At 41.5% G+C, this 13,911-nt stretch overlaps 1 protein-coding gene across 1 annotated transcript in view; it reads left to right on the top strand.

Annotated features, from left to right (window-relative positions):
- Positions 1-3,101: 3,101 nt before the first annotated feature.
- FYCO1 (FYVE and coiled-coil domain autophagy adaptor 1) overlaps positions 3,102-13,911 on the top strand; it is a 59,550-nt gene continuing 48,740 nt past the window's right edge. Inside the window, exons 1-4 of the mRNA XM_063124023.1 lie at positions 3,102-3,141; positions 9,306-9,479; positions 10,445-10,551; positions 11,477-11,602. Coding sequence (XP_062980093.1) covers positions 9,425-9,479; positions 10,445-10,551; positions 11,477-11,602 — 288 coding nt within the window. The 5' untranslated portion in view covers positions 3,102-3,141; positions 9,306-9,424. The remainder of the gene's footprint in view (positions 3,142-9,305; positions 9,480-10,444; positions 10,552-11,476; positions 11,603-13,911) is intronic.

The following is a 13,911-nucleotide window of genomic DNA, read 5'->3' as shown; positions in this document are numbered from 1 at the left end:
CTTTCTTCCAACATTTGGATGCACAAGATTGTGCCTGTTTCATGACACCGCAAACCTGCTTCCTGAGACAGCTGGTGGAGCACAGGCTTTGCATGAAGAAAGTCCAAGGTTTAAACCTCAATGCTTTCAGGTATGGCTGAAGACAAAAACTTCTGCTTGAAACCCAGGAGAGCCACTGCTACCAATCAGTATTGTCAGTACTGGGCTAGATGGACCAATGGTTTGAGTCAGCATAAGGCAGCTTCCCATGTTCCTAATGGTAGGACCAGCCCTGGAGTGTGTGTGTTGGGGGGGAGGCACCAGACTTGGGCGAGAGAGATACGTGTTTAAAGGGTGCTATGGACGGTATCACAGCACACATGCCTGATGATGTTCTTACTGACCTTCAAAGCTCTCTGTCCAATAAAGTCTTTGGCCCAACCACTAGTTACCATGTCCAAGCTAAATCATGTATTTATTCATTTATTTCTTACATTTCTATAGTGCTCAGTAGCTGAAGCTTTCTGGGCAGTTCACAAAAATTAAAATTAGCCATTTTAAGCGGGTTTTTTTTCATTATAAAAACGATTTTTTTAAAAAAAATAAAAAATAAAGTTGAGAAATAATGAGAGTTGCTCCAACATCTGTCCCTGTCCTACGGAGTGTTCACTAATGTTTCCAAGATGAAGTAATTCTAGGACAACTCATGTGAAATAGTTACTGTCGTAAGGGCAGTGATGCCATAAAAAAATTCCAGTATTATGTTCTTCAGACTGATGTTGTGTGGTTGTGCATCTGCTTTTTTCTCCCGTTCTTAGGATTTTTTTAAAAAAAATCGCTTCATATAAAGGCTTGTCAGAGTTCATATCTCTTTAATGAAGCTGGTTAGAATACTCCGCTACATTCGCACTGTCAAATTCTCAGGATTTTCTGCCTCTCTCACATGAAACGTGACTGTAAGCAACAAAGGAAAATGCAAAGGTGTTGTATTAATATGTGTGGTGTTTACAAGTAAAACCAGCGCTAGTAGGGAGATGAAGTTAGAAAAAGGAACAGGAAGTGAGGAGGAGAGGGAGGCAGAGTAAAAGAAAGGCAAGGAGGGAGCAGAAGGCCCTGTAACTGTTTTGTAAGACTAGGGCACCAGTTGAACCCAGACCAAGAAAATGAGTGCTGAAAAGCATACAACTGCACAAAACTTGGAAATATAAATATTGTAATAAATGACAGAAAGGGGGATAAGCAAACCAATGCAATATCGAAAATGATGTAATAAAGCCTGACAAATTACACACTAAGGCCTAATCTATGCCTGCTATTTATCCCGGGGTGGTAATGAGGTCATCCCTGTGTGTCCAAATGATGCACAGTTGATCCCGGGGTGAACCAGGGACAAGCACTCAGTTCTCCTGGGATAGCTGGGACTGCTTTTTCCTGTGTTTTCCGCCAACTTGGGACCATCCTGAGCTCCGTGGGCAGTGTAGATCTCCCCCCCCGGTTCCTCCCTCTTCCCTGCAGGTAGCGGGTCTCAGGAAATGGCCACAGAACTGGGGGGGGGGGAGAATTTTTGCCCTCTGTAGGATGGTTTCGGCGTCTTCCAGTGCCAAGTATGTTGTGTGTGTGTTTTAAAACAATCGTTCCTTTGTGCAGGATCGCACCTGTGAAATTGCGCAAATGTCTCCTCTCTTTTTAAAAAATAATGGTGCCCCGGAACGTCCCTCTTTATTTCCAAGACAACTTGCTGGCATGTGGTCTCTGAGGAACAATCCCGGAAGTAGTAAACTCCATGATTGTCCCTCCCCACTCCCCAAAGGGCTGCAAGTGTAGATGAGCCCTAAGAATAGCCAGCCAGATGTGAGACACACTGGTTACAAAGGCAGAATAGTTAGCATGTGATAAGGGATGGAGCAAAGTGTTTTAATGACTTAAAGATGATGTCTAATGTTGATTTTCATTTTCATTTCATAAATACTCTTTTATGGAATTTATTTTGGTAATTTGGTCTGAAATTTTCAAGCCATTAACTCTGGAATAGTCTGTGAAAACATTTTAAAGCCTAAATTACAATCTACTAATATAGCAAATTAACATGTTTATGAATTAGAGTGTTAAGTATCCACATTTATATTTATATTTCATTAAAAAAAATTAAAGCCACAATCAGTTCCCAATATACTTTCAATATGTAGTGACTTATAGGCCAATAAGAAACTATCTTCATAAAGTGCACTGTTTATATGAAGTTTGGAGTGGCTCTTTTGATTACCTAAACAGCTTTAACGCCCACACCCCCACATCCCCCCCATACCAGGTATAGGGTGACCATATGAAAAGGAGGACAGGGCTCCTGTATCTTTAACAGTTGCATAGAAAAGGGAATTTCAGCAGGTGTCATTTGTATATATGGAGAACCTTGTGAAATTCCCTCTTCATCACAACAGTTAAAGTTGCAGGAGCTATACTGCAGCTATACTGTTGTGATGAAGAGGAAATTTCACCAGGTTCTCTATATATACAAATGACACCTGCTGAAATTGAATACAACTGTTAAAGATACAGGAGCCCTGAACTCCTTTCCATATGGTCACCCTACCATACCAACTCCGCCCAGTCACTTGTTGGGCCTGTTCAGAAAACACCTTAAACCACGGCTTTAACCACAGTGAATAAGGTTAAAGCCATGGTTTAAGGTGTCTTCTGACCACAGCCCGGCCCGTTGTTAAAGCCATGGTTTAAGGTGTCTTCTGAACGGGGGCCTCTTAGCCTAACCTCATTAGATTGCTGTGATAATAATGCAGTGGCGGGGAGTAAACTTTTTGGAGGAAGGAAGGGTGGGATTTAGTGTAATCCAATAAATATTAAGTTTTTCTAATTTAATCAATTTTATGAACATAAAACAATTCATAAAAAAGAGCCAATGTATCATAAAACTGGGCAATTGCCAACAACAACATTCAATGATGTCATAGAATCAGTTAAATCCAACTAAAAAAATTCGGCCTGCCAACAAACCCTGCGGAGGAAGCAATTATGCCTTTCTATGCAGTTAAAGGGTTAAAATGTCGCCCAGAGGTATCATGGGAGTTGCAAGCCTCCGGGAATCATGGGAGTTGTAGGAAAAACATCGGCAGAGTATTCCTATGTCATGGCTGCCTTCCGTTTGAGGTAATGTACTTTATTCTTTCGCGGGGATCGTTACGTTTGACACCACCGCTACACGCCCCTGTCGAGGCAGGCTCCGATCTCCCTAAAACGATGTGGCGTCTTGTCAGGGAAGCGGCTGGCTGGGGCAGATCCAGCAGGTTCCTGTGGAGGAGGAAAACTTAAAACTTTCTTTTATTTTCACTTGTTGCTGCTGTCGTTGCGGCTCTTCCCTAGTTCCAGCACGCGGGTTCTCGCTCCTGGTTGTTGTTAAGGCATGCCCCTCCCCAGTCAGGCTGATCTAGCTGATCCCATTTAGGAAGATCCTTTTGATCTTTTAGCATAACCATTATTCCACCTTCATCTTGCTCTCCCTCCTCACTCGCCCCCCCCTTTCCAAAAAAGTGCTTCCCAAGTCCAACTGTTCCGATGAAAGTTAGTTTCGCTTTTCGATCTCCTCCTAAACTTCTTTGATTGCTTTGGAGGTGCGATTTATTTGCTAACAACTTCTGTGGGGAAAGTATCCAGAGTGTTGTGTAAGAGGGCCAGCCGCCCTCCAAGCCAGCTGCTGCTGTCTGGAACAGCTGAGAGGGGTGGGATGTTTCCTGTCTTGTGCAACCTGTTGTAGGAAGCCGAGTAAACAAGACGCGGAGGAGGGAACACCATCCTTTTTGTGCGGGACAGACGGCCTGTTGGCGAGAACAAGCAAAAACAGTGATCTTTACAGCTCTAATGCAGTTGTGGTGACTATGCTGGCCGTCCATTTGCTCTATCATGAAATTTGCAGGATGAGCTCAGCTGTTAACTCTTTCTGCTCTAACTACTCAATCCGAGCCCCACTGAGATCAGTGGGAATCGCTCCCAAGTAAACACGTGTAGGATTTTGTGCTTCTTAAGCCTCCTACTGCCCATTATCTGCCCACCCCATCCAACCTCCTTCCCAGCTGTTGTGTTATCGCTCCAACCAGTTCATAAACAAAGGCGTTGTTTAGGAATGCCTAAATATAACTAAGGAACACAACATTTTTCCTTTATAATATTTATGATCCTGCATTTCATTTATATTTATAACCTACCTTTCCTCCAAGGAGTTCACAGCAGTGGACACATTTCCCCCAAGTTTGTCCTCCCAACTGCCCTGTGAAGTAGGTTAGGCTAAGCTAAGCGATAATGGCCCAAGGTTACCCAGTGAGCTTTATAGCTAAGTGGAGATTTGAACCCAGATCTCCCCAGTCCTAGTTGGACAAGTCTAACCACTACACCACACTGTCTCTATCATGCTGTTTGCTAGCAATTGTACCCTTAACTACTCATTACCATATTGTTTCCTCTTCAAAGTGGAACATGTGCTGGAGAATTCCATGACAGTAGCAACATCTTTAGATGTTATGTACCCTTAACATTCTTCATTTCTAAGAACATTGCTTTCACTGTCATTTTGTCAGAAAAGATTTGTGTGTAAACCGCTGGTGAATCTGAATGTGTGTTTCAGCCCTTCCACCTCATTAGATTTTTAAACTGCTGACATATAAGCATTCATAAGCCTTCTAATCCTTCAGGCCTAGTTTCCTGCAGATAACACTGTGAGGTTTGCCTCTGCCACAGAGAGATTAGTGGAAGAGAATGCATCTCTCCTGCTCTGAACTATGTCTGATTCATGTCTGAAATACAGGTGTAAGAATAACAATCTCTGTGGACTTGTTTCACCTGTTTGGCATGCAGTTTGTTTTTAAAATCAGAAATCCCCAACTATCACCTTTGTGTAGGTAGCTGTATTTTGGTGCACATTGAAAAAGTTGTGAAAGTCAGCTAATTCTTTTCTTTTTGAGCAATGTGTTGGGCCTTGGTTTAGTTTCCCCTGGTTTAGTTTCAGGCATCCCACTGTCAAATGCCCTTGGCTCAGAAAGAGGTGAGGCTAATGTTGGTATGGAAGAGATGTCCTAATATGTATTGGGGTGTATTTTTAATGTCTTTGATAGATAAAAAGAAGTAGGGCCATTGTTGAGGATAGGCATGGTTGGACACAGATGTCAAGGGCCCCCTGGACTTCCTCCTTCTCTTCACTATTGAAAGCTCTTTGTTCACTTGCTTCTTGCTCTGGGCCAGAAAGTGGAGGTGATGTGAAGGAGGCGCAGTAGGTGCCTTTGCCTACTTGCTCAGCGGCTCTCTGTCGGTGAAGCAAGCAAGCAAGCAGTAGCAATGATGAAAAAGAGGAGGAGGAGGAGCAATAGTAACTGGTGGCAATGGCATTGAGAAGGTAGACTCACTGACAGGGTGGATTTGATTTAAATCATGATTTAAATCACTATTTAAATCATTACTCAGAAAGACTCGATTTAATCATGTGACTCCCCCCCCAAAAAGTGCACTCTATCCATTGAATTTTTTGAAACTTAGCACTTATTATTATTATATTTATTTCTATCCTGCTTTTTGCCCAGTGCTGGGCCTTACCACTTAAGAGGTAAGGGATTGATTCTGTGTACATAGATTTGCAAAGGAACAATGGGATTGTGATCTCTGCAGACTCAAATTCACAGTTTTGAGAACTGTAAAACCAAGCGTCTGTGATAACATCTTCTAGATCAGTGGTTCTTAACCTTTTTGGTGTTACACCTCCCTTGTGAAAAATCTTATGACCCACGCCTCTTATGTGTTAACGGCCCAAAATTTAGGCTTAGGCAGGATGAGTTTGCATCTTTTAGTTCTGTCTCTGGACTAAAAAAATGCATATTCAATGAAATGAACACAAACACAAGCAATAAACAGTTTTGTGGAAATAAAACCTGTATTTAAAGAAAGTATTTCTAATAGCTACACACATAAAAGAAGGATAATTTCAAAATAACTTCAATGTGGTTTGTGCTCAGCAAGAGTAGTTATTCGAGGGACAATGTTAGACAATGCTAGGCGCATATCATCTCTGGCATCCAACGATTTCTAGCTTTGGTTTTTATGCTGACAAGAGTTGAAAAGCATTTAAGAGTTAACAGCATTTAACAACGCTAAGTTTGTTTTCTAAAGGACCCCACTGTTGTTTTTAAATGGATACTGATGTTTTTATACTGTTGTTTTTTTATGTCTCTGATGGTTTTTAAATTTTGTATACTTTTTAATGTTTACTGTTTTAACTTTTGTGAACCACCCAGAGAGCTTTGGCTGTGGGGCGGTATATAAATGTAATAAATAAATAAATAAAAATCCAGATTCACACAGATAGGTGGTTGGAAATGGAATTAATGATGAAATAGCTTTCTTTGCCAGAACAGGATATGCAGCCACTTGAGAGCACCAAAATTCATCAAGATTTTGATTGAAGAAATCAAATCAAGTTTAGGGAGAAAAGGCCTATGCTGGGAGTTGTGCTCCTAGGCCAGCAATTGGAGACCACATGTCCTCACCCTCTCCGAATCTCCGAACAGCATTCGGATAGAACTCTTGGGCTGCTGCATTTTCAAGGGGTGCTTTTAAAAACATAAAAAAATTAAAAGAAGAAAGGAACAACTGCTTAAACTTCAAAAGGTGGAAACCCTGTCCCTTTCCCCAAGGAGAAGTTCTCCAAAAAACCCTCTCCTTTCCCCAGCCTTTTTCTCCAGAGTTCCTCCCACCCCCCACAAAATGCCAAAAAATGGAACGATCGAAACTTTCTGCCCAGCTCTACTTTTTGCAATAAACAGGGGGGAAAGTGATTTAGAACAAAGCAGTCACTTACCTTGAAAGATTGATTGTTCTTCATGAACGCTAACTCACGTGGTGTACAAATGAGCTACATCGTAGCTCCCAAGATTAGTAGAAAGAAATAAGGTTGGGCCAAGCTGCGCTGCTATGTACTTGTAAAATAAACAATTTATAGTTGAGAGGCTACTCATACCTCCCCTGGAGTCAGTCCAAACCTCCCCTGGGGAGGCGTACCCCACCGGTTAAGAACCCCTGTTCTAGATAGAAAAATTGCCCAATAATCTTACAGAAACCTCTGGAAGAGCATGACATTGTGAATGGAATTCATTTACCAAAAAAATTAAACATTTCATGAATATACAGTCTCATGCTACATAATTAAAAACTAATTCTTATTTCATGATGAATAACCTTTGGACTATAATGTATCTTAAATAGAAAACTAGCCAGGAAATCAGAAGACGTTTACTTCTTGGGAGGAGAGCAATGACAAATCTTGATAAAATAGTTAAGAGCAGAGACACCACACTGACAACAAAGGTCCGCATAGTTAAAGCAATGGTATTCCCCGTAGTAACCTATGGCTGCGAGAGCTGGACCATAAGGAAAGCTGAGCGAAGGAAGATAGATGCATTTGAACTGTGGTGTTGGAGGAAAATTCTGAGAGTGCCTTGGACTGCAAGAAGATCAAACCAGTCCATACTCCAGGAAATAAAGCCAGACTGCTCACTTGAGGGAATGGTATTAAAGGCAAAACTGAAGTACTTTGGCCACATAATGAGAAGACAGGATACCCTGGAGAAGAGGCTGATGCTAGGGAAAGTGGAGGGCAAAAGGAAGAGGGGCCGACCAAGGGCAAGATGGATGGATGATATTCTGGAGGAGACAGACTTGACCTTGGGGGAGCTAGGGGTGGCAACGGCCGACAGAAAGCTCTGGCGTGGGCTGGTCCATGAAGTCACGAAGAGTCGGAAACGACTGAACGAATAAACAACATCTTTAGATTTTTAGATGATTATCACAGCATGATTAAAAATTCTCATACCTTTGCCGGATAGGGTGGGTAAAGTACCAGATGTTCACTGATAAGTTACAATTTAATTTTAAGTGTGTGTTAACTGTGGTTGAAATATCATGATGTGAAATTCTCTGTGGGTTGTGTCCCTCCTCTTTGTTTATGAACCAGTTGTGAATTACATGTCAAAAATAAAGGTTCATTTTGAGACAGATTTGTTTTGTTCATAAGTTAGGGAGGATGTTATACAAAGGGTTCATTCTCATCGGTGGTCTTGGAACGCAATTGTGATTTATAAACAATGTTTATATTTATTTGCAAGATGTGGTGATGGCCACCAATTTAGATGGCTTTAAAAGGGGTTAGATAAAGTCCTAGAGGAGAAGGCTATCCATTCTGTTTGCCAACCTGTATTTAGTTCTTTTGAAATTCCTTGACTACAAGAACGGCAATATTTTCTTTTTTAGGTGCTTGTATACACTGTTCTTCGAGCATTTATAACTCATACCAGAAGGAAACCTTTGATGTGTCTTATATATCACAGGTGGTTCTTAACTAGACTACACCCCCATTTAAGATCAGGCACTGATCCTGCTATTATATTCAATCAGCATTTCATTTATGTGTTACTAATTGATGTGAAATATACATTGTATTTTCTATATTAGCCCAGAAAAATCTATGTCCTCATTAAGCCGCTTTGGCCACATACTTTTTAAAGAGATAATCCAAAATAATTCTCTTTTGTTCAGTACTTTGTCATTCCCATTCACCTTTTTAATCCCCCACCCCAAATGAAGTTGTTGGGTTTATGTTGTTTGTGGTTAAAGTGCTTGAACATTGGAGCTCCCACGCTTTGATGCATCGAAGTTTGCCTCCTCATTCGTCATGAATTAATGGTGCCTTTCCCTCCACATTCGTGTCTAGAAAAACCACCACAAGCGAGAAAAGAGACAATAGCAACAACAACAACAACAACAACGATGATGATGGGACATAATTGTTGGAGAAGCCAGAGCCAAGTTCCCTTAAGAGCATTGCTTTACTGTAAACTGTCAGTGATCACCACATTGATGGGTTACTATACAGCTAAACTGATAAAAGTTTCCAGCCATTTACATTTTTGGACCTTTTTTCTTTTATGGGAGCCCTCTTCCAGTGCTGTGAATAGCTGTTGCCGTGGATTGCACCTTGTTCTGTGAGCGTAACTCCCATTCCAGGTGTCTTTGTGCAGAAAATACTTTATGACTACCTTCTAACTACTCATTTTCACACAGCTTCCTATATCTTAAGCTGAACCATTCATCTTGTCATTCCTTCTTCATTATTCTATGGCTTTAGTGTTTTGTGGGAGGGACCGTAGGTCCATGGCAGAGCTCACTTGTTGTGTGCCGAAGGCCACAGGTTCCATTCCTGTGATCTCCAGTTGAAAGGATGGTTTTAACCATCCAAAGCACTGTAGTATTTGTAAATGCAAACTCTTTCCTTCCTGTAGGCGTGCAGATGCTGCGAAGACAACAAATCGCTGCTAGCCAAATGGTTGCCAAGAGCAAGATCTCTGCCCACTTGACATAGCTGAGTGCGAAGTTGAAAGACACACCTTTGCTTCTGACAATGGCAGGCAGTAGTGGAGAAAATCAGCTGCAGAGGATTATTCGAGATTTGCAGGGTAAACCACCGCCTGGGTGTCAGTTGATAGATTCTTTGTACTTTCAAGCGTTCTTCCTGCTCTCGTGGGAAGGGGAGAAACAGGGTTGTTGCTGTGTTATGCCGGAGGCTGGAACAAGTAACATAAAGGAAAGTTCACATTACGGCTATCCCGTGGAAGCCATTTTAGATTCAACACATGTCATGTGAAGTGGCTCACTATTCACATTGACCTTTTTCTCCTGGCTGCCATAAATGTTCATTTCTTAAAAAAAAAAAAGTGTGGAGAAAATTTGCACAATGAGCTGCGGCCCTCTAGTCTTCAGCAGCCTTGGCAGGGTAAATTATAACTGATTTTGTTGAGGCATTGAATTATTCTGTTTCACTACTCCTGGGGAGGGACCGGGTGCTATGTAGGACACAGATGTCACACGTTCAACCACTGGAAATCTTATTCATCCTTCCTTCCGGTTTTTGAAATTTCAGTAGGCATTGTTCACACACTTTGAAGCAATAATGACTAGAAACTTGCTCTTTTTCAAATGAGGCCTGAGAACTTCAGGAAGCTGAATTCTATGTCAGAGACGTATTTTCCCCTTTCCTGGGCTCCTGCAGAGTTGTTTAATACAAACAGTCCTGGACTTAAAGATCTGCAGGTAGTGCTATATAACATTCTTTAAAGTCTGGTTCCTCTTTGCAGACATATGGTTAAACACACACACACACACACGGCCCATAGTAGTGTAAAATTAGCCCTGACATAATATTAATTTCTAGCAGTATTAAACAAAGGAATAAAACCAACATAAATTGTAATGATTTAACCAATATCTTTCCCCTATTTGGCATTTTAACATATGAACTCACCAAGATCCTAGTATAAGACCTAAAATACACTGATGGAGAAGCAAAGAAGTGATCAATTCAATTATTCACACATTGTTCCTGTTTTGCCCCACAAATGGCAATTTGTTTTCTTCCCCAAAGATGCTGTGACTGAGCTGAACAAAGAATTTACAGAAGCAGGAGAACCAATCACAGATGACTGTATCAGTTTGCACAAATTTTCCTACAAGCTTGAGTACCTTTTGCAGGTAAGCAACATTAGCATTTTCAAATGGACTTTATTTCTTGAGCATTGTTGTCTGTTGCAGCTTACTTAGAGACGTTCATAATCAGAAGACATACTTTTAAAAGATGATTTGCAGTGAAAACCGTCCCAAGGAAAACCACATATTTAAAAAACAACCATGGAGGCCAAATACTATTTTATTAGAATAGGCACATTTTGTAATTTGATGCTGAAAGTGCACTGTTTTACATTAGAACTCTAATAGTATGTATTGTTGAGTTTTAAATATCCATTAATAAAAGTAAAATTGCCTACAGAAATGAGTGCCTTTTTATAAGAAGGACACCCGCTACCTGCCTCTTCAGTTGCTGTGCTCATCAGGAAATACCCTTCTGTCTTGTCTTCTGGTTACATTAATAATACACAGTTTTTTAGCATGATCTTATACTGTATTGTTTTGCCCATTGCTTAGAAATTTCTTTCAGTGTGAGTAATACATACATTTCATTAACTAAATGAATAATAAAGAAATATCTTTAACAATGATTTCCTGAATTATTTTGCCTTGTATCGTATCTAAGAAATAGAACCCAAGATGGGGCTGTGGAAACAGACTCTTATTTTCAGTGACTCTCATTGAGTTCTGTGGGACTACATAACATCTTCTGCCTGTATAACTAAAATGAATCCGTAGGATGCATTGCCCTTACTGTTCAAGTCAACAAAATGAAATTGACTTCAGTCCGAGTGCTTTGACTTAATTGGCTTGCAGGGATAGCCATTGTTAGGCCTGCTATCTTTACTCATTTGTTTAACATTCCATTTCCAGTTTTATCAGGAATCCTGGTGATAATTGGGGGATATGCCCCTGTTTTCTCTTAATATTTACAGAGAGAGAAAATGATGTTTCATGATGTTTGACTGGTTTTCCCTTTTCTGTTCCAAAGTTTGACCAGAAGGAAAAATCTACTTTACTGGGCAACCGGAAAGACTATTGGGATTATTTCTCTGACTGTCTGGCTAAGGTTAAAGGAGCAAATGATGGAATTCGCTTTGTCAAGTCTATTTCAGAAGTAAGTAAAGGACATTGATTTGCCGTTATGTCTCTGTAGCACAACATTCTGACAGGCCAGTCCAATGGCCTGGGTGATAATAGGAACTCATTACAAGTATGAACTCAAGAGCTCTGCTATATCAGACCAAAACCCTATCTAGTCCAGCATTTCATTCCCACAGGCAGCAACCACATGCCTATGGTGTTAACTAGGCTCCCTTACAGGAATCCCTCCTCCGGTTCCTAAAGATCTCTCCCTTTGCAGAGGAGGTTTTAGCACTTCTAGCACAGGCCTCCCAGGTCACTCCATCTCTGATCTATCTAGCAATCAAAACAGATAAGATGACAAATTTGGGGTAGGGAAAAGACAAGTGTGTATGTCGGCATCTATATGTAAGTATAGATATGCTCAGTGCTTTGTTATTGTGGTACAGAAATATCATGAAATAAATGTAGTTCTTAATCCCCCACCCCTCTCCCCCTGCACTTAGATCACTTACTTTCAGACTATGTATAGACTAGGGCTGGTTCACGCAACACATTTTTATTTCTCCACATGGGCAGCCCAGACAGTGCCCTCACTTGAAGAAATGTAATAGCCTAGTTTGCATGTCCCAGTAAACCAGTTCTGGGGAATCCTGGCTTATTGGGATCAAGGAGAATGCTGGTACTTGTCACTCAGTCACTCCCACTTACGTCTCCCTGTGAGAGGGAGTGGCTAAACAAACCATGGATGCCCCATCTGTGGTTTGTATATCGGGATGGCCAAACCATGGGCTCTGACTTGTCTCTCCCCACACAAGCCAGAGTCATAAGTCAGAGAGAGATGAGCCAGAATCCCCAGTTGAGATGTCACGATAAACAAACCACAGGGAGAGAATCCATAGTTTGCCAGCTGCTCCCATTTGCAGGAAAGGCCAAGATGGAGAAATCGGCCAGCGCACATCAGGGTGATGTTCAAGTTGGGGCCAGTGGGCAAACTAGATGGTAAAGCATAGATTCAATCCACAATCAGCCATTCCTATGTTCACATTGGTGGCCTTTTCTTCCAGCCAATAACAGCAAATGCATGGGCTATAGTCATATTTAGCAAGTGCACATAGTATTACATGCTGCCTCCAGTTTGAGAGGCAGTATGCCTCTGTATACCATTTGCTGGGGAACATGGGTGGGACAGTGCTGTTGCACTCATGTCCTGCTTGTGGGTTTCCCGTGAGCAGCTGGTTGGCCTCTGTGTGAACAGAATGCTCGGTTCGATGGTCTGATCCAACATGGCTCTTACGTTTTTATTTGTCCTTGTGAGTGTGTGCCAAAGATGCTTGGAGCAGTTTGCGTGCACAGAAAAATAACCTGTAAGCCAACCTTGGCTTGCTTCTTAGAAGTTACAAAAACAGACAGCACGCCGCCTGCCTTTCTTTGTTCCTCATATCTTGTTTATACTGAGTAACCACTGCTCTTGCGCTCCCTCTGGAACTGAATGCCCTGTCCCAGCAATTTTCTTCCTCATACCTGACTCATAATGAGCTTCCTTAAATGAAAAAACAATGGTATTCCCCCTTGAAAACCCAGTCAACACAAAATAAAGGAAGTTCCTCTCAAAGTCTCTTTGGCTCGAAAGTAAGCAACTATAAGGAATAAAGGAGAGGGGTGCAGTAGGGAACAGATCCGAAGGAACCCACAGGCTTTGCTCAAATGGACACTGGCCACACTGACGATCAAGAAAAGGGATGGGTTATCTGTTATCAGTAGAGCATCCTCAATTGGAATGAAGAATTTTAAGAACATGAGAAAAGTCCTGCAGGATCTGACCAAACTCCATCTACTCCACCACCCTGTTTTCCATAGTGACCAACCAGCTGCCTCTGGGAAACTCAAGCAAATGGATTTAAAGGCAATAACCGTTGTTCTCAGAGGCATATTGCCTCTGAAGCTGATAGTTTCATTTCAGCATCATGACTAACTGCCTTTGATAAACCAGTCATCCATCAACTTGTCTTTTAAAACCATTTCAGCTATACGCTGTTAACCACATCTTTAGGCAGTGAATTCCATCAGTTACCCACGACTTGTGTGAAGGGCTGCTTCCTTTCGTCTGTCTTGGGTCTCCTGCCAGTCAATTTCATTGGGTGACTCCACATTCTAGTATTATCAGGGAATGAGAAGGGTCTGCTGCCCCTTCTGGTTCTCTTGAATTTTCCATCCACTCTTCTCTTCACCCTCACGGCCTTATCAATGGCTTCATTTAGCCGAGGTTCTCTCCAGCATGTAAACCCAGCAATGGGCCTGTAGGTGGCACAATATTCCCATCCTGAAAATAATGGTTTATTA

This window comes from Elgaria multicarinata, chromosome 1 (genome assembly GCF_023053635.1).
Source record: "Elgaria multicarinata webbii isolate HBS135686 ecotype San Diego chromosome 1, rElgMul1.1.pri, whole genome shotgun sequence".
NCBI classification, from domain to species: domain Eukaryota; kingdom Metazoa; phylum Chordata; class Lepidosauria; order Squamata; family Anguidae; genus Elgaria; species Elgaria multicarinata.
The sequence above is the reverse complement of the archived record's forward strand: the minus strand, read 5'-3'. Positions and strand labels throughout refer to the sequence as shown.